Raw genomic sequence first — 22,050 nt, 5'->3', positions numbered from 1 at the left:
CTCAACATCACTAAGTATTAGAGAAATGCAAATCAAAACTACAATGAGGTATCACCTCACACCAGTCAGAATGGCCATCAGCAAAAAATTTACAAACAATAAATGCTGGAGACAGTGTGGAGAAAAGGGAACCCTCTTGCACTGTTGGTGGGAATGTAAATTGATACAGCCACTATGGAGAACAATATGGAGGGTCCTTAAAAAACTAAAAATAGAATTACCATATGACCCAGCAATCCCACTACTGGGCATATACCCAGAGAAAACCGTAATTCAAAAAGACACATGCACCCCAATGTTCATTGCAGCACTATTTACAATAGCCAGGTCATGGAAGCAACCTAAATGCCCATCAACAGACGAATGGATAAAGAAGTTGTGGTACATATATACAGTGGAATATTACTCAGCCATAAAAAGGAATGAAATTGAGTCATTTGTTGAGACGTGGCTGGATCTAGAGACTGTCATACAGAGTGAAGTAAGTCAGAATGAGAAAAACAAATATCGTATATTAACGCATGTATGTGGAACCTAGAAAAATGGTACAGATGAGCCGGTTTGCAGGGCAGAATTTGAGACACAGATGTAGAAAACAGACATATGGACACCAAGGGGGGAAAACTGCGGTGGGGTGGGGATGGTGGTGTGCTGAATTGGGCGATTGGGATTGACATGTATACACTGATGTGTATAAAATTGATGACTAATAAGAACCTGCAGTATAAACAAACAAACAAACAAAACAACTAATACTAAACTTTCATTGGGTTATTTGTATGGAAATATGTTAATATAAATGTTTCAGACATTACATGAAATTTCTAAAAATCTTATATGGTCTGGTATAATGTTATAAGTCATAATCCTAGTTATTACTTTAAAATGTATATCTCAGAAATAACTAATTTTCTTGTCAACTGCATTATTATGAACTTTCATCAAATCTTTAACCGTGGTCATTTTTAAGTCTTTTGTCATTTACAGACAGTTCTGGGTGTACTCTGATGCTTTTGTAAATATGTTCCTATAAAAGGGTTTCATCTTCAGGAAATTCATGGAAAAGACTCTGACAAGTACAGGTTTCTGGTAACTGACTGTACTGCTGAACTGAATGAATAAGCATTTTCAGAACTCTAATGAAAAACTGATGAGCTCATAAAAGTGCTAACAAAAGATCAAGATGAAAAAAAAATTAATTACATGCGACTGAGTGAACTGATGATGATGAGTATAATTTTTGTGACTTTCTGTCTGAATTAAAAAAAAAATCCCACAAGGACTCAGAGGCAAAGAACATACAAATCAATGTTCACTGCAAAGTAAAGGAGCTGTTACAGTGGAGGATTACTGGGCTGAATGTCAATATTATGACATAGTATGAGTGTGTTTCATGTTTGGTAATTGCAATCATTGTTGCTTTTGTTGTGGTCATCCATGTACAATGCTTGGTGTCAGTCTATTTATCTCTTGTAAAAATAAAATACAGTGTGTGTGTGAAAAAAAAAAGTTTATAATGACATTGGAAAATGCTCACAATTTGATATAAAAAAAAAAAGAATTTAGCACTGTGCCTGGCACATGGTAGGTGCTTGACAAATAATATTATTATTATTTTACTACACAGATACTTGTAGCAGAGCTACAGATCTCCTGGATCTCAGCCCTGCTCTGCATTAAAAGTGAGTTATGAGAAAACATTGTTAAAGGGAGATTGCCAGAGGCTGCAGTGGTCTGTCAGAATATCTGGCATTTGAGAGGCAATACAGCAGGTGGGCAAGAGCACAGAGCTGGGAGCCAGGAGGCTTGGGTGTGAATCTTGGCTAGGTCACTTAATAGTTGTAAGACCCTTGACAAGTTATTTAGCCTCTCTGTGCCACAGTTTCTTCACCTCTAAAATGGGTACTTGTGTGGAGTGAATGAGTTAATGTGTATCAAGCGTTTAGGGTGGTGGCTGGCACATAGTGTTAGGAATTACTATATACTATTCATATTATTATTTTGAATTATTTTAAAAATTCAAAATAAAGTTTGTTCTTGGGAAAAAAAAACAAAAAAAAAACTAAAAATAGAACTATCATATGATCCAGCAATTCCACTACTGAGCATATACCCTGAGAAAACCATAATTCAAAAGGACACATGCACCCCAATGTTCACTGCAGCACTATTTACAATAGCCAGGTCATGGAAGCAACCTAAATGCCCACTGACAGACGAATAGATAAAGAAGATGTGGTACATATATACAATGGAATATTACTCAGCCATAAAAAGGAACAAAATTGGGTCATTTGTAGAGATGTGGATCGACCTAGAGCCTGTCATACTCAGTGAAGTAAGCCAGAAAGAGAAAAATATCGTATATTAATGCATTTATGTGCAATCTAGAAACATGGTACAGAGGAACCTATTTGCAGGGCAGGAACAGAGACATAGGCATACAGAAGGGACATGTGGACCCACAGGGGGAAGGGGAGGAGGGTGGGATGAATTGGGAGATTGGATTGACATATATACACTATCATATGTAAAACAGATAGCAAGTGGGAACATGCTATAAAGCACAGGAAGCTCAGCTCGGTGCACTGTGACGACCTAGATGGGTGGGATGGGGGGGAGGTGGGAGGGAGGGGATATATGTATACATATAGCTGATTCACTTCATTGTACAGCAGAAACTAACACAATACTATAAAGCAATTATACTCCAATAAAATAAATAAATAAATAAAACAAAGGGCTTACCCTGGTGGAATTTACATTCTAGGGGTTGAAAGTAATGGTACAACATACTAAATAAGTAAAAAAAAAAAAAAAAAAAAAATATATATATATATATATATATATATACACATACACCTTTGGCCAAAAAGTTCGTTCGGGTTTTTCCATACAATATCACGGAAAAGCCTGAATGAACTTTTTAGCCAAGCCCATATATATGTACATAAATATACAGATATTCCTTATTTATAATGTAATAATATATTATTTGTAATATCGATATACTAATTATACGGTTCTGTGTATGTGCATGGGTACGTGTGCAGGTGTGCCTTGCTGAGCTGATGGCCTTCCAGTGAAACCCTGAGGTCAGGGAGGAGCCATCCAGGTAGATGAAGGTGGAAGGAAGCGCAAGGCAAAGGAAGAGTAAATGCAAAATCCCAGAGGCAAGAAAAGTCCCAAGAAGTTCAAACACAGGAAGCCAGTGAACGAGGTCATGGCAGGGAACGTAAGTAGCTGAATGAACTTGACACACAGGAAACAGGGCCCACCTTCCCCCAAGGGGCTCCCACCCCTTGTTAAATAGAGGCGCCCCTGCTCTTTACCCCCATAACCCAAGGAGAACCGCACCCTGCCAGGTGCAGAATTCTGGACTCACACAATTGTCTAGTTAGAGGAAACTTATTTTAGACTCCACAGTTTTCTTTCCATTCTGGTCTGGTGATCTTGACTGAAGCAAAAAAAAAAAAAAAGCGTGGCAGGCCCTGCTCAGCCACACCCGGGCCTGCGCTGCTGACGGGCACAATGGCCGACCGGGTGAGGGGAGGGGTCCGCGCAGCAAGGCAACTGCACCTGGAAAAACTCCAGGTCGCCTTTAATCTGTTTCACAACGTACTGTCTGGGCGGGCTGTTCTGGCTGAGACCAGAATACGGACCTAAGCCCGCCTCTGGACACACGGCGCCTCAGACACACAAATGGCCCGTGCGCTACTGCTCCTTTATGCAAAGGGGCTATGGCTTCACGGTGTATGTCGTAAAGTCTCTTATTTATGGAGAACTTTCCAGTTCACAAAGCGATTTTACACCCGTTTTCATTTCAACAGAACCCGTCGGAGGTCCTAGTTGCCATCCCCTGGTCACAACAAGGACACGGAGGCTTACTGGCGAGGCAGGGTCTAAGGAAACACAGCCGGCCACGTGTACCCCCTCGCCCATCCAGGGCTCCCAGCAGGGCTCTGGGCCACCTCCCGTGACTCACCCACCATCTGGGGTGAGGCTCCACTTGCCAGTTGATGAGAGCCTTCGCTCCCCAGGGCAAGCCTACACCCTGCCTTATGATATCACCTGCTTTGCATTTTCTTTCTCTTCCCCGAGGGCAATTTTTAATATTCCTGCTCTGGAAGTGACAGAGCACTTTTTTTTTTTTTTCGTACAGGTACAAACCAGTATGAATAGCTCTTTGTTCATGTTCTGGCTACTTGAATACAGACCTGTATTTGACCTTCCAATGAGTGAAGGTATCAGAGGATACGGGGTGATGGTCTCTTGAGTGATCCTACGGGGGCTGTAGAAGGAAGCTCCCCACTCCCACCTGTTTCTTTTTTTAAAAATAAATGTATTTATTTATTTATTTTTGGCTGCACTGGGTCTTTGTTGCTGCACACGGGCTTTCTTTAGTTGCGGCGTGCGGGCTTCTCATTATGGTGGCTTCTCTTTGTTGCAGAGCACGGGCTCTAGGCGTGTGGGCTCAGTGGTTGTGGCTCACAGGCTCTAGAGTGCAGGCTCAGTAATTGTGGCACAAGGGCTTAGTTGTTCCGCCGCATGTGGGATCTTCCTGGACCAGGGCTCGAACTCGTGTCCCCTGCATTGGCAGGCGGATTCTTAACCACTGTGCCACCAGGGAAGCCCCTCCCACCTGCTTTTTGATCCACAAATTCTCAGGGTGGACTCCAAAGAGATAAGATAATGATTCCTAGGGAAAAGAAGGAAGGCATTTCCTATACTTGGTCTCTCTCATGGGTTTCTTTTTTCTTTTCTCTTTTCTTTTCTTTCTGTCTCTCTCTCTCTTTTTTTTTTTTTTGGTCTTCTTAGATCCCTGTGCTTGTTGCAGGAGTAGGGACACACTGCCTTTATTACAAAGACAAAAAAACCTGAGTCTGCATGATAGTGAAAACATCATTTGCCTAGAGAAGTAGCAATCATTGGTCCTTTGGGAAGTGTCCTGTTTCTTCTTCTAAAAGTCTGCAATTAAGAGATTGGATCCCTTCATCCTACATTGTTGGTGGGAATGTAAATTGGTGCAGCCACTTTGGAAAACAGTTAAAAAACTAAAAATAGAGTTGCCATATGATCCAGCAATCCCACTCCTGGGCATGTATCCAGAAAAGAGGAAAAGTCTAATTCAAAAAGATACATGCACCCCAGTGTTCATAGCAGTACTATTCACAATAGCCAAGACTTGGAAGCAACCTAAATGTCCACTGACAGATGAATGAATAAAGATGATGTGTTACATATACACAATGGAATACTACTCAGCCACAAAAAAGAATGAAATAATGCCATTTGCAGCAACATGGATGGACTAGAGATTATCACACTAAGTGAAGTAAGTCAGACAAAGACAAATACCATACGATATCACTTACATATGGAATCTAAAATATGACACAAATAAATTTATCTATGAAACAGAAATAGACTCACAGAGAACAGACTTGTGGTTGCCAAGGGGAAGGTGGGTTGGGGGAAAGATGGATTGGGAGTTTGGGATTAGCAGAGGCAAACTATTATATATAGGATGGATAAACAACAAGGGAACTATATTCGATATCCTGTGATTAAACCATAATGGAAAAGAATATGAAAAAGAATATGGGGGCTTCCCTGGTGGCGCAGTGGTTGAGAATCTGCCTGCCAATGCAGGGGACACGGGTTCGAGCCCTGGTCTGGGAAGATCCCACATGCCGCAGAGCAACTAGGCCCGTGAGCCACAACTACTGAGCCTGCGCGTCTGGAGCCTGTGCTCCACGACAAGAGAAGCCGTGATAGTGAGAGGCCCGCGCACCGCGATGAAGAGTGGCCCCCGCTTGCCACAACTAAAGAAAGCCCTCGCACAGAAACGAAGACCCAACACAGCCAAAAAAAAAATAAAAAATTAATTAATAAACTTGTATCTTTAAAAAAAAAAAAGAATATGAATCACTTTGCTGTAGAGCAGAAATTAACACAACATTGTAAATAACTATACTTCAAGAAAATAAACTTAAAAAAAGAGATTGCATCCCTTCAGCTCTGAAGATGGACAGGGAGAAAGTGTAGGTATTACTGGCAATATATGTTGGCTCTGTAAGAGTCAATACAGACTTTTTAAGACCCACAATTTTTAGAAGTTCAAATTAATGCTTAGACCTGGCTATATTTTGGAATCACTTCATTCATGAAAAATCAAGTCCAAAATTCAAATACGGACAAGTGTAATCTCTGTAAACTCCACCAGAGAGCAGGACGACTAATCACAAGAGGGGTTAAATGGCTGGGACATCGTGGCAGCCCTGGATTATTCAGCTGCTGGGCCGTCAGGCTATTTAGATGAGCCCCATCTTCAGGTTGGGTCATAGTCACACCGATTCTGCAGTGAGTTGATCTTGCCAGGCTGAACCTGTACCTAAACATTTATTTCTCTTCTCTTTGAAGAAAGAGGTTTCAGTCGGCAAGGAAAGGGGCTTACCTGAATCTCACAGAATTTAGGTTGCTCTGACTTAGATTCTGGTTTCAGACCTAAGGCGTCTGATTGACAGCACCTCGTGAATATTCAAAGGAGATACAGGGGTGCATTTTAATGTCACCTAATTAGTGACAGAGGATGGCTTTCCCTTTTGAGAAACTGATTTGTTCAAAGTAACACAGAGCTTGTGACAGTCATTCCACTGGTATTTTTGATAGAATATCCCTTGGATAAGAGTAGGGCTATCTTCAGACATTTGTCAGTTGGTTGAATATCACGTTTATCAGACAGCTCTTGAATGAACTCAGCAGCCTAAGGAATGACTAGCAAATATTACTTAACCATAAAGTTATATTCCTGTGAATGAAATCATAATTCAATTTATCAGCACCTATGTGCTCTGAGGCTGCCAAAACATCATATCAAGATGTCATTTTCATAGGTAGCATAATGGTAGAAATACAGCAAATTTTGGATAGAGATCAATCTGTCTTTCCAAATGGTATCTTTTCATTCCATTATGTAAATTCCTTAAATGCGAGTCCGTCTTGGCATTCTCATGAAGGCTTCCAGCCCAGCCTAAGTTCAGGAAAGTGCTCCCGTTTCTCAACTCACAGCAATTACTCCCTGTATCACTTCTTTGGAATTATGTACAAGCCATCCCCAAATTATGGTAGGCTTGTAATTGCAAAGTTTTCGTCTACTTTCATTGTTTAGAACTTGGAATAAAATGGTGGTTGGATTTCCAGCTGGCCCACGGAAGCCTCTTTAACCTACAGTGTATTATTAGTCCTTTCATTGTTCCTCATTGTTTTCAAGGAAAACGTGTCCTGACTTTCCAGCTGAACTTGGGAGATACTGGGAACAGATCTCCCCCTGCAGCTCCAGCCTCAGGGAAAGGCACTGGCCCCCTTTAGTGACTTGTAAAGCCTCCTCCCTTCTCTCCACTTCACCAGGAGACACTGCCACTCTTAGGGTGACAAGAAGATCACCCCTGGGCAACACCTACGAATGAAATCCTATTGTTGTGGTTGTTCTTAAAAACCAGTTATTTAATAAGCATTCGTAGCTCGGAAGCTTCCTGCACTTAACCGTGGCATAGCCTACACGTTCGTATTATGCTTTTAATGTTTTATGACTGTCTTCCCAGTTCGTATTCCTTGCAGGTGGGGACACATCTAAGTTTCTTTGTACCTGCAAAGCAATCAGTCCCCAGCTAAGCACACAAAGAGGAGCTCAATAACCATTTATTGATCCCTAATTAGAGCTACCCAGGAAAGCAATTCAGACAATAACTGAATCGGTCAGGCATTGTTAGGCATCAAAACAGGCATCAGATAACCTAATAATTTCAGCGCTACCTGGTTAGGTGTTCTTATCATCTGTCATACAGCTCAGGTGCAATTTTAAGAAGATGCTGTAATCCTGGCTTGTCTCTTTGCACCTGGTCCCAAGACAACGTACGACCCCCCACTATTCTCCTGATACGGACTGTAAAGTGGCTTTGATAGTCTAAACATTCTCATTTGGGTCTTTCATCCCACCTAATTCCATTCTCTGTGCGCACTTACTTTTACTCTCTCCTGTACCCATGCCCCCACCCACCTGCTTTATATTTTTCCTAGCATTATAGTTAACAATTTGTCTCCCTGCTTCCTCTGGCACAGTCCTTGTCCTAGCCATTTCTGTGTATTCCTCTCTGGGCTTAGTAGCATTTAGTGGAGTGCTTTGTTCAAAGTAGGAACTCAGCACTTATGCTACGCCAGGCATGGCACAAGGCACTTAACTGTAATGAGTTGTTCCATCCTATGAGGTAGGTGCTATTATTATCTCTATTTTACAAACGAGCAAGCTGAGGCAGAGCAAGACTCAGTGATCTGTCAAAATTTACAACTGCTAGCAAGTGTTAGAACAGGCACTTGAACCCAGGCTATCTGGCTTTGGAGACCGTGTTCATAAACATGGCACGTGACTGCCTCTCAGTGAATGATTGATCACACGTTGATTGAACCAAAGGTAACAGCAAGTTCTAACAATAATGAAGCTGCTTTACCAAGAGGGAAAGGGTAGAACTGAGGTAATCATCATCAAGAGCCACGTTTTGGATTTGACAGCATTTGACAATGTCTGGAGACATACATCTTCGGTTGTTGCGACTGGGGCAGCATTTCAGGGGAGTTTGCTACTGGCATCTAGTGGGAGTGGGGGAGGCTGGAGATGCTGCTAAACATCCCATAACGCACAGGACAGGCCCCAAATACCAAGAGGGCAGAAGTTAAGAAACCTTGCTCTGGGAAGATCCCAAGTCTAACTACTTACGAGATGTCTGATATGGCTCCCTTTTGACTATACAATCACGAAAAGGAAAAAAATTAACCATTCTTTTTCAGAATCACCTCTCTAGCGGGATATCTAACATAGTTTAGAAAATCTTCAAAGGTATGCCAGGCACTGTGAACATTTTAAAATGACACCAATATGAATTTAGACTTTTCAATTAACTGGTAAACCAAGGATGCAACCTATTCCTCAAAGCTACCAACACAATAATAGTTAATGCTCATAAAATGACAAAGTGATGTAAAATGATTAAGAACAGACCCAAGCTACCAGTTGGCATGCAGGCTTCCTCCTGTACATAGAAATTTTCCTTCCCTTTCATTATAAGGCACGGGATTCTACTTCTCTACATCTGCGATGCCTTAGAAATCATAGCAGATGTCATGGGGCTTCTTTATCTCCACATACAGGTGCCCAGACAGGCAAGAATTTGCTCCCAAGTGAATTCTTGACTAGTTTGTTGAATTTAGCTACTGTAGGTGCAGAGTAGGGTAAAAAGTATGATCTCAGTTCAAGTTTACCATGTCTTGAAAAATACTGTATCAGGAGGAAGCTGTTATACCTTTGGGAGGAGAGCTATTAGTCACTTTGCAGTGAGCGCCCTTGAATTTTGAGTGTTATTTCAATAGAGATATTTCACATTATACGAGCCAAGCTATAAATACAAAATAGCAAAACATAAATGTCCTAGAGTCGTACAATTCTTAAGGGCTGTTTTATGTGCCGTGGATAGGGATAATGATGGTGTTTAATGAAGTAATTTTATAACCTTGGCCAGACAGAGCCTCACGCCCTCAGTCACCTGTCACACACTGTCTCCCTTGCACAGGGCCTCACAGTCACACGGACCCGCCCTCTTCTTGGAGTCCTCGCTGAAAGGACATCATCTGGGTAAAACCACCGCATCACTCAAGGTCATTTTCTTTCTAGAAGCTCAGACTTGAGAATCACAGTCTGCCCTCCATATTCGCAGGTTTTGCGACCTCAGATTCAACCAACCGCAGATTGAATTTTGCAGGTTGGTTGAATCCGTGGATGTGGAACCACGGATACGGAGGGCTGACTGAACTACGCCCTTTTCAATAAGGGACTTGAGCATCTGCGGATTTGGGTATCCACGTGCTCCCGGAACCAATCCCCATGGATACTGAGAGACGACCATACTATTCTGAAGGTCAAAGCAGTTGTAATCCGCTTTCCTACCCCAAAGTCCATGGCCGTCTTGGGAGGAAGATGCTACCATCATATATGTTCTACACTATTTTTTCCAGATCTCCTATATATAATTTGTCATCGCTAGATGCTTTGTGGAAGCATCTTTATAAGAAAAGAGATGCCAAATTCATTAAATCGAAGCACATGAGCTACGTACAAGATCAAGGTGAAATTACTTTGTCTTTAACTCATTTTCAAGTCAATAGAGCTGTTAGAAGATTGCGTTCAAAAAAAAAAAAAAAGTTACCGTTGGAAGTTTCCTGAGTACAGATGAGAAAGAAAATTTTTCTCTCTGATTTCAAACACTCTGCAGTTAACGGGCTATTTCATAGAAGTAGTCTTCTGAAGAGTATATGAATCCAGCAGTGCCCAAAAGAAAGCATCTCTACAGATTTCTCAGTCTCCCTCCTGTGTTTCTGTAGCTTCACATCTTAGATGTAAAATTCCACTTGAGAGTTTCATATAAAAAACACTCGGATTTCCTTTTTAATATTATGAAATTGCAACAGAAATTGGTTTGGCACGTTATAGGACCCTGTACTCATGAAGTTAAGACTTTTATGGGTTGAAGCTTCTTTACAAATACTTGCACAGACTAAATATATCTAAAATAGCACCACGGTATAGGTGTAACAATGGATTATAATTTTGTGCTTCAGTAATTGTTTCTGGTGTTCTTGTTTTTAAAATTTTCTTTGACATGGTAGTCACATTCATTTTTTTTCAAAATAAAATCTACCAAGAATGTTCTCTTCTTTCTTCCCCTATTTCTGCATAATTGTGCTAATATACTGGCTGGGACAGTTATATTTTAAATGACATGTATATATTTAGCAGCATAATTATGCAAATTCTACCATGTTGATGATTGTAAATATCCTTTCAGAGCAGCTACTTAGCATTTTGTCCTGGTTGAAATGCTTAGAATTCACTCCCTAATTCACTTCTCTGCTGGGTGAAGGTGGGGTTCATAGTTCTCACCCACCAGGCAGAATACTGCACAGCGGTAAAAAGTATGGATTCTTTAATGCACCTGGACATTCTATGCCACTTACTGGCTTTGTGACCTTGGGCAAGTTACTTAACCTCTCTGAGCTCAGTTTCTGCATCTGTAAAATAGGGATGATGATAGTACATACCGCACTGGATCGTCATGACGATTACATCATATGATGTATGCAAACTACTTAACATCGTGCTTGGTCCATAAAAGACTCTCAATAAATGATAGCCATTGTCAGTGTTCTTATATTACCCAGCAGTACTACATTTCAGCCTAGACATCAAGCTTTCCAAGAGTTTAGAATTGCAGCTGAAAAGGAGGAAGTACGGCACATTCCGACCTGTCTACGTAACAGTGGGGTGGTGGGTAGCAGTATTAGCAGCACAATGTCCAGACTCAAATTTTTACTAGAGAATCATTCTTTACATACTTTTGTCATGTGCCTGGGTTGAGTTAGTGGGAACGTTTAGGTGTTTCAGTAACACCAACTCTAAATGTAGAGTGTGTGTGTGTGTGTGTGTGTGTGTGTGTGTGTGTGTGCGTGCGTGCGTAGGGCTACAGGAGAAGGGAATCTAGCCTGTGGTGAGGAATCACCTAGGCAAGATGTGAGATAAAATTCCTCCTCTGCTATTTCACATTTACAGGAACGAATTCAAAAATGTAAAATTATATTCCGAATTACAACCATATGTCAGAATACGGCAGTGATCACGGCAGTATATTTTAGGTGAACATTAATCTTTAGTCAACTGTCCTAATCCTTGTTTTTCTAGAAATAAGAACTTGGATTTTCTAAAAGGAGTTGCTAACACGTAAGACAGAAACCCATAGCGTTTTCTGAGCTTCGGTAAAAAACAGAAACCTCTGAGGAAGCAGAGGTCCTGAAAATATAAAACATACTGATGCTACCGAAGGCTAAAATTCTTCAAGACTCTGATCAGGGAGCAGTACAGAGGCAACTCCACATAGCAGAGGGCCCTTCGTTTTGGTCCCACCCCTAACCCAATCCTGGGAACTGGGTTCAGTGATGTTCGGTTATATACACGTGGTAACCACATGCATAACGAGGAACTAGGTGCTGAGCAAGAAGCCAGACGCCATCGTTGGCCAAAGTGTGCCTGGCACTCAGCAGAGTGCACACGGCTTGATGTGATAAACAGTGGAATCAAGCTCACAATCCTCTCATTCCCACAAGGTGGGTCAGCAGGGTGGTGGGGGAGGATGGATTCCGGCCCTGGAGATGGATAGTTCTTATTTTTTCCTGGACTAAATTCTTATGACTCCAAGTCTCTTCCTATCAGTGACACACATTTCCCAATGAGCCCCTCACAGCCCGCCGTGGCAGATGTGTTACCCTTTCTTAGAAGCACAGGGCGCAAGCTCCCTAGCCTTAAGGCACGTCTTGGTAGATTTCCCTCTGGTTGTGACACTGGTCTGTTCAAAGAGCCTCAGTATTTATCCCACACCCCTCAGCTTTCTATGGTCATGGGAGGCCTCCCTTTCTTCGATTCTTAGAATTTAACTTCCTAAGGACTTTGGAAAGGGGAGAATAAATACCTTTTTCCGAGTCTTCATTTTTCTTAGTCCTGCATAATCAAGCCTGTCACCGTTTTGTTTTGTTTCCCATGCAGCAGAATTTTTTATAGGAACTGTTCTTGCAGACAGTTTACATCAACTCTACCCACTTGCCATTGGCCAGAACCCACTCACATGGCCACACTTAACCGCAAAGGAGGCTCGGAGATGCAGATAGTTTTGTGCCCCAGAGGAAAAGAAAATATGGTTTGGTAACCACATAGCCTTGTCTCTGCCATCATCTATTCTTCTGTCAGCAAATACCTGTTTCATCCTTCTTTCCACACAAAGAATATATACCCTCCCTCCACAAGGGAAACAATGCAAAGTCTCATTCTGTCATGGAATCCAGCACAATCTACAGGACCTCTGGGAAATGTGCAATCTTCTCCATCGGTATCAGATGTGGCTCCTCGTGATCTCGCAAGCAGTTAACTAAAAAGCCAAGTTATCTGTAGCCCTTACACCCAGTACTACAGCAGCAGAGCAAAGACAATTTGTAACCTCTTGTTCCTTGAATATTTGGTAGCTCTTGTCTATAAACCACTTCACTCTAGTTCAAGCCAGTCACTGCTGCTGTTTTGTTTTTTGTTTTTTGGTTTTTTTAAAGCTGTGTAGAGAGGGTTAGAGCTTTTTGGTACATTGATGATCCCCCAACTTCCAGGTTTATTCTCTTTCCATCTTCCTGGAATCTTTCTTCTAGAACCAGATAAGAGATGGCCCTTTCATGATAAAATTCTGCCAGTGAGGACAGAGCTTTCTGATTTGTGTAATTAAGATAATAAGATATACTATCACATTCCAGTCACAATTTTGGCCTTCTTTTTACAAGGTTATGTAATAGAAAGTGACATGATCGGTTTTGGTAAGGAGGGAAGAGTGGTTCCAATAAGGTACTGAGTGGCTGAATATCTGAATTTTATTTTTCACGCCCCTTCTGAATTCCCATATGACAACAGGTCAAATGCTTAACCTCCTTTGGACTCAGTTTCTTTGACTAGATTTTTATGATTATAATTATTATGCTGCCTTCTGTCAACCAGTTCAGGGTAGAGAAATTCCCTCTATCAAGATTAGCTTTTCTGGGGCTTCCCAGGTAGCATAGTGATTAAGAATCCGCCTGCCAATGCAGGGGACATGAGTTTGATCCCTGGCCCGGGAAGATCCCACATGCCGCGAAGCAGCTAAGCCCGGGCGCCACAACTACTGAGCCTGCGCTCTAGAGCCTGTGCTCCGCAACAAGAGAAGCCACCACAGAGAGAAGCCCGCGCACCGCAACGGAGAAGCCCCCACTCGCCGCAACTAGAGAAAGCCCGCGCGCGACAACAAAGACCCAATGCAGCCAAAAATAAATTAAAAAAAAAAAAAGATCAGCTTTTCTATTACTCTACAAACTTGAGGGTTTTCAAGATGTAGTATGAAGGTTCTGGGCTGGTAAATTATAAACACATGTAAACTTAGAAAGAAATTTAAATACCTGGAGTGTCACATCCACTAGAAAAATTTTGCTGATCTCTGTACCACTCCTGAATGAGTATTACATTGACACCATCCTATTTTTATGCAAATTCATGTTTTTATCACCCTGGATGACAGACAGTGACACGCCCTTTTCATTTCTCATAACCAGATGAGAAAACAAAATTGCACTTCACAAGGAAGAACACAAACTGCCATTTCAAACGGTTAACACTTGAACCACTCACTCCGTATTTTCAGTGGTAGACCAGTTATGATCAGCTTTTGATGGACTTGTCTGAATGGTTTCTGAAATCGTAATTTTCTTCCGAATTATTCAGATTCACGTTAACGATGCTGCCGTTAGATCCCCGCTCGGGAGGCCCGTCTGACCTCTCCTGTCAGGGTGCCTGCCCGCCTGCCTTTATCCTGGCTACTGCCCAGCCTCACTCGACCACCGGATTTAGAAACTCTCTGCTGACAACAGCAGGCCTCTGATCCTCCTCTTCCTCCCCTACCCGCCACGGCCAGAACCCACAGGGCACAGGGCTCAAGGCTGGCGCTCAGCTGGCCACTGTTCTCTTGGTTCGACTTCTGTAAAGCAGCCCTCAAAACCAGCACGTGGCCGGGGACCACCCTTGGCCACCCTCACCGCCTTACCTGGTCTCTCTGTCTTTGGGTATCGTAGCCGTGCTATAAGCAAACACCTGCTTCTCAACTAGAGGAGGGCCGAGGTCCACAATTCCGGATAACCCTGGGGTGGCCCGTGGCTTCTCAATGTACCCCAAGGTGCCGGGCTCCGTTTTGAAGGCCTGGCGGCTGGGTGAGACCCGGTCGGACTGCGCGCTGTGGGAGGGCCCGTGGGCGTTGCGGAGGCCGTGCACCTCCACCATCCTCAGGTCACTGACTCGGTGCGGAGAGGCCGGGGGCGTTTTGGAGCCCAGAGTAGGCAAGTGGCTCTCCGGATACTTCCGTGACTTCTGTCTGTACAGTGACTGCTCCATGTGCATTTCCGCTTGCAAAGAAGGGTTGCAGTAAGCACTGGCTGAACGAACCGCCGCGCGGTGATACCCGATGACGTGGTCGGGGACGTCCAGCGGGTGGCCGCCGTGCGAAGAGGCTATGCTCATCCTCCCCTCGTGGTAAAGGTAAGGATCGGCGTAGAAAGCCTCGTTTCGGTACATCGCGAGGCTCTTGGCGGTCATGTCTTCATCCGGCTTCACGTCTCTTCTTTCCAAGATGGCGCTGGGGCTGGGAGAGATGGGTCTGGAGACCGGCAGGCTGGAGAGCCTGTCCCTGGGGATGGTGGCGTTACCAGGAATGACCATTGGCCGGGCGCCTCCGTACGGGATTCTGGATGGAGAGGGAGGCAGGGAATGTGGCACAGGAGTGGGCGGCGGAGAAGTTGGGACGACGTGGGGCAGGAGAGCTGCGGGCCCAGGCCGAGAGGCGCCAGGGCCATCTGCCCTCGCGTAAACGATTTCCCTCTGCATCTGAAAAGAGAACAAGAAATTAGAAAATCTACTTTGATATTCATGTTTTTAGAGACATCTCAGTGTGGTTTCCCTGATGAAGTAGGCTGAAGAGTGGCCCCTGCAAGATGTCCAGGCCCTAATCCCTGGAACCATGTCCCCTTACAGGGCAAAAGGGCCTTTGCAGATGCCCCCTGTTAAGGATGTTGAGTTGGGGAGATTATCCAGGTGGACTCAATGCAATCACAGTCACTTATGTGAAAGTAATGCAATGCATTCACTTATATGTGAAAGAGGCAGGAGGGTCAGTGTCGTGGAAGGAGACGTGATGACAGAAGCAGGATCAGAGAGAGAGAATGGGAAGATGCTGTTACAGAGTCCAAGCTCATACTGCTAGCCCCACGACAGGCCAGTAAATCGAGAGATGAGGTGTTGGGGCACGAAGAGTGACTTTATTTGGAAAGCCAGCAGACTGAGAAGATGGTGGACTCATTCCCCAAAGAGCCATCTTGCCTGAGTTAGAATTCAGGCTTCTTTTATACTAAAAGGGGAGGGAGGAAAGTCAAACATTTCCTCCTTCGGTCAGTCTCCAGAGGGGAGGTGTTAACTTCTTTCTCCCTGCAGAAAGAAATCACAGGTGGGCCTGGTCAGGATGTTTCCTGTGAGCTAAACAAAGGTATTTTAGCTTAATGCTCACTACCTGGGAGTCAGGGTTCCCAGAGATGGGCCGTTATGTATATTTTAAGCTTATAGGCAATATCCCTTTAGTGACTAACTTGTAATAGAACACAAAAGGTTCTTCCCTATAATAATTGCCCATTGTCAATGTCCATTCCACAATCTTGTGGGAAAAGGGAGGAAGAGGACTCCGGCTGGTTACTTCCTGTTGAATGGAGGTGACGAATATTCCTTAGAATCTTTTGCCAGCCTTTGCTTACCTACAACTATTTGAACCCGATGAAACCTAGTAGCACTTTGTTGTCTAATTCATAATTGAACTTGGGGTTTTGGTTCCAGTTCCTAATACATATAAATTCCTGTGCTATTTATTTGGACACAATTAAAGAAATTGGTTGCCCCTTCTCCAGCTGCAATGGAATTCCCATCTACTTCAGTTGGATGGGCAGACCTGTTGGAGTCAAACTCATGAGCAGAGGTCAGTATAGAGCCCAAAGTTTTAATGTAATTGGCAACCACTAGGTCTTTTAGCGTTTATAGATTCTCTTGCCTGGGCACACACCTGGAATGGAGTACCATACAATATTTTAAAGGTGTTTAATTTAAGCCTGCTTCTGGGAGCTGCTGATCCGCAGCACAGCAACTAGCAAGGTTATCCCAAGTTAAATGTCTCTTGACATTTTAGCAACGTTCCTTTCTGATATATGATTCATTTTCTTGGTTCTTCCTGTTGATTGTGGTCTCCAGGATGAATGCAGTTTTAATGCCTTCATCCAAATCGGGATAATTTCGCTAAGGAGGGCCACTTCGGAGGCTTTTCTACCTGGGTGTGATATGCTTCTATCTAACCTGAAAAAGTGTCCACACAAACACTAGCAGTTATCTGAGATTTCCTGCGGCTTGAGGCCTTTGAGTAAATATTTGTCAGTCCTCGGTGGGGCAGGTTCCTCTGTGTTGAATCCCCACCTGGGAGGTCTGACAGCAGTCTTTGGGTTATTTTTAAGACTCTGGGGGAAAGGGCTTGGTCTCCTCTTCCGGGACGTTCATGAGTACCATCTGTTGGCTTAAAGCATGTTCTGGTGGGACTCAGATGTCACGCTACTGTGGTGAAAAACTTCAGGGTGAGGTCTATCAGAAAGTCAATCAGGTCATCCCCCCCACTGTCAATTTCACCCCGGGCTCCTGTGGGGAGTTGGGTGCCTCAAGGCCAAGGGAGTCCCTGGGTCTCTTCATTCAGAGTGTTCCTCTCCACCATGAGAGGCTCTCGTCTTCTATTGTTCTTCTGTTTTAGCCGAGGGCAATCTGTTTTCCAGTGTTCCTCCTCCTCACAATAAGCGTATTGTTCCTTCCCCAATGGTGGCCTACCTCTCTTCGGGTTACTTGCCTTCCGGGAATCCAATGCCACCGCCAAAACAGTGGCATTTTGTTGTGCATCTTTCTTCTGTTGCTGTTCCCTCAACACTTTAAAAGCAACATCTACCAATTGAGAAGGGTTCATTCCAAATGTACCATCTAATTTTTGCAATGTTCTCCTGAAATCTGAGGCACTTTCCCCCAAAAGGTCAAATTTACCATTCTAATATTTGCAGGGGCCTCGGGATCTGCATTATTATGATGTGTGTAGGCCTGATAAATCCTTTCCAAAAATTCAGAGGTCTTCATTTGTTTTGCTAAATTTCTTGAATTTTGTTCAAACTCTTTTGCCTTGGTTTCCCCTTTCAAGGCCCTGCCAAGATGCACTAATGAGCAGTGCTCTCATAAGGGCCTTCTTCCCTCACCGGGGCCCCCACTCGGTTCAGCTGTGGGTGCTGGCAAGTGGGCTTCAGGTGTAGAGCATCCTCTCTATAAGGAGGGCTGCAATCTTTCCAACTAAACAAGTCTGAGAAACCCAGCCGGCTGGTCATTTCCATTTAGGCCCCCCATGAGATAGATGGCGTAAGGAAAATAGCCCTGTCCCTGAAGTGGCTCCAGGCCCAAACTGGGTGCCCTGTTGGGTCTTAGATGGCGATTCCAGACCAAGTCCCTGTGCCCCAGAAACTAGCACAGGATTTTCTTGTTTTGTTTTGTTCTTTTGGCCGTGCTGCACGGCTTGTGGAATCTTAGTTCCCCGACCAAGGATTGAACCCAGGCTACCGCAGTGAAAGTGCCAAGTCCTAACCACTGGACTGCCAGGGAATTCCCAGCATTTTCTAACTGATCCTATAAGGAGGGAAGTCCTGAGCCCCAGTGTCAGGAGCTGGGCCTGGATAGGAATGGAAGGTGGTGTAAGGGTTGGATATACTGGCATAATGGCCAGAGCGGCTGGGACAGCCAGCTCAGCCAGAGGATTAAGGTCTGAAGCAATACATCCTCTCACTCCCTTCGTTATTTTCCCTGGGAACAGTACAAATGCTTGCACATAATGGATTTCATTATTCTTGCCTGTTTCTTCACAAAATAGCTAGAGTGTCATTCAAAAGCCACTGTAAAACCATAGATAGCAATTGATCATCTAGCCATTAAAAGGATGCCTTTTTGCCTTGGCATCAACCAGCAGGGATTACAGTGCAATTGAATAGAAAATTGACTACTGCTGTGGCTATGACAATACTAAAATTATGACTGATATCATTTACCAGGATGTGCCAGAATTTTAGGAGTTCCATATAATTTCTGGAATATATATATATGTTAATAACATATACCCATACGGTACAACCTAAGAAGTTTTATCACCACCCATTTGACAATGCCTCCCATGCAATTCATCACACCATAAGCCCAATTAGTTTAATATTCCTTTCTCTGAGATGGAGAGAAAACAAGTAATTTGAGGTGTTCCAGAGACCCTCCAGAAAACCCCAACGTTAGCCAGAGGTCAAATGAATCCCACTTAGAACCTGATCTTTGGGACATCTGTCAAAAATATCAAAAGTTTTAACCAGTGATAAAAGATCCCAATGGCAAATACAGGTCACTTAAACTCATGATCTATTACCAGAAGGAGTTCAATATTTTAAGAAAACTTTGTCCTCTTAGAGAACCAAATTCAGATTTTGTACCACTTTACCTTCAAGATTTATTTTCTTAATTAAGTTCAATCTTATCTTAGAACTAAGTTTAGTTTCAAGGTACGAAAATCTGGAGAGACTATTCCAGACAGATGTTTCCAGAACATTATTCCCATAGAGTTTACCCAAAACTCTTTACTTCATTTACCTTTATTTACTTAAAAGCTTTGTCACATTATTTTTCTTGCTGACAAACTTTTTAACAGGAATAATAAGGTCTTATTTGATTTCTAGTAAACCCAGGTACAATGAAAGTATTATACCTAATGTTGACGACTCTAATGACATACCTGTACCAAACCAAGAAGCTTAAGCCAACTTTAACACCAGATATTAATTCAATACTGAATATTTCCTAGATGACGTGAGCCTGAAACTCATTCTGGACAGTTTCTTTTATATGTGAGTATTCACATAAGCACTTAACTTCCTTTAAACCAATTAAATAGAGCTCTTTTACAAATTATTTTTGGCAATGCCACACATCTATAACACACATACACACACAGGGACGTCATAGTTCCCATTCCAAAATTTTAGCCATGTATCAGGTACAACAATGTAAAACCCATCAGTTACAAAAGATTGGATGCAGATTGGGTTTCTGGCAGATGGGACAAATCAAGGTCACCTGTACAGACGGCTAAACCCTTTTTAGTAATATTTATGGAAGACTTTTATTTCTATTTGTAGCTTTTGGTGATTTTACGAACCAAGTGGAAACTTTCTTTTCCTCGGAATGTTCCACTCTTGGACAAGAGCAGACAGGTTTTTTTTTTCCATTCCTTTTCTCCATTTGACATCAGTAAAAGTTTAAAGTATCACAAAACTGATTTGGCTGTAAACGGAGAAACGGTACCAAACAAAATGAAACCAAAAACCCAAAGAACAAACAGAAAATCCTAAATAAACCCTCAAGTTTGGTCTTGGGTTTTTACATATACCAACGACACAGGAGACCATAAATGACATAATTAACACAGCAAGGGTAACAGTACATGGTGCACAGGGCCGCAAGATAACCCTGCCTAACCCCCCTGTAGAGATCCTAACAGGTACTGTGGCTACACGCTATTATAACAAAATATCATCTTCCTCTGACACATGGGTTCATAGCTGTAATCAGATCCCTTACCCAAAATGCACCTCAGAGAACTTTCTTTAGGGATAGTTGCAACATTCCCCATTTTTAAAGATAGAAATTCAAGACAAACAAAACACAAATGGCAGACACATGCTAGCATTCAAAGAAACAAACAAACCAGTTGACAAATAGGGTAGAAGCCCAACAACTCTTCCCTCTCTCCAACAGGGTATCCCACTCAAATACAGAACAAACTGGCTTATTCCAGAGAAGAGGCCCCAAATGAAGAGGAAGTAGAGTTCCCGGCTGTACACACTGGAGCGACTTACCCTACTGCATGGAGCCCATCGGCTCCCAGATGTCAATTCCTTGCTCCAACTGCCAAGTGCTGGGGCAGCCGGTGCTGCTTCGAGGAACTTTGAAGGGAAGACCCTCACGACAAGTGGTCCCGGCAGCTGCTAGGGCCTTACTGGAAAATTCCCCAACCGGGGCCGGCTGGCCAGGAGCAGCAAGGCTGATGGATGTTTCCCCGAAACTTGTTACTGAGTCCAAGCTCATACCGCTCGCCCCACGCCAGTCCAATTAATCAAGAGATGAGGTGCTGGGGTGAGGACTGGCGACTTTATTCGGAAAGCCAGCAGACCTAGAAGACGACGTGCTCACACTCACCCCCGCTGAAAAACCATCTCACCTGAGTTACAATTGAGGCTCCTTTTATACTAAAAGGGGAGGGAGTAACGTCAAACACTTCCTGTTTCCGGTCAGCCTCCAGAGGGGAGGTGTTAATTTCCTTCTCCCTGCAGTCATTCACAGGTGGGTCTGGTCAAGATGTTTCTTGTGAGCTAAAAAAATTTATTTTAACTTAATGCTCATTACCTGGGAGGCAGGGTTCCCAGAGATGGGCCATTATGTATAATTTAAGCTTATAGGCAACAACCCTTTAGTGATTAGCTAGCTTGTAATAGAACACAAAAGGTTCTTCCCTATTACAAGGCTACACTGCTGACTCTGAAGATGGAGCAGAGAGCCAGGAGCCAAGGAACGCAGCAGCCCCCAGAAGCTGGAAAAGCCAAAGAACGGGATTCTCCCCTAGAGTCTCCGGAGGCAGTGTGGCACTGCCAACACCTTGGTATTGGCCGCTAAAACCATTCTGTATTTCTGATCTCCACAACTGGGAAATAACAAATTTGTGGTGTTTTAAGCTACTAAGTTTGTGATAGTTTGTCACAGCAATCACCGGAAATGAATATACCTGATGTAGAGCTCAACATCGTGGAGTCTGAGGGAAAAAACAGTGCAGCGGTTTAAATACTGAGGTCATAGCTTCTTAGAGACACTAAGAAACTATGTGGGTCTAATGTACCAAAAGTGCTAAACTGTCTTCTAAAGCTCATCTTGGGCACATTTTTCGAGTGGTAGCCCTGGAAAGTAGATAGTAAGCATCTTTCCCATCTTTTCAAGCTGATACAATATAGGGACATGGCCAGAGAGAGAAAGGAGATGCATGGGAAAAGTTTGGAGGGAAGTTTTACTCATTTGCTGATGCCTTACTATGAGAAACAAGATCTGAGAGGTCAGGAGGAAATAATGATTCAGGAGATGAGTGCAATTGGAGGCAAACTCGTAGTAGGGATGGCAAGAGATAGAAGAGGGAAGGGAATCCCAGGATTGGCGGGGAGGACGAAGGCTAACAGTACACCCTCTGGGGCTGCCACGCGATG

General features: G+C 43.3%; 1 protein-coding gene across 33 annotated transcripts in view; it reads right to left on the bottom strand.

The window, feature by feature from the left end:
- The window catches only part of KIAA1217, a 498,998-nt gene that overhangs the window by 64,868 nt on the left and 412,080 nt on the right, over positions 1–22,050 (bottom strand). For all 33 annotated transcript variants that reach the window (XM_082385188.1, XM_082385204.1, XM_082385197.1 and 30 more), the window contains one exon: positions 14,706–15,538. In XM_082385188.1, the coding sequence (XP_082241314.1) occupies positions 14,706–15,538 (833 nt within the window). The remainder of the gene's footprint in view (positions 1–14,705; positions 15,539–22,050) is intronic.

This window comes from Balaenoptera borealis (assembly GCF_965194805.1).
Source record: "Balaenoptera borealis genome assembly, chromosome: 3".
Classification (NCBI taxonomy): Eukaryota; Metazoa; Chordata; class Mammalia; order Artiodactyla; family Balaenopteridae; genus Balaenoptera; species Balaenoptera borealis.
The sequence above is the reverse complement of the archived record's forward strand: the minus strand, read 5'-3'. Positions and strand labels throughout refer to the sequence as shown.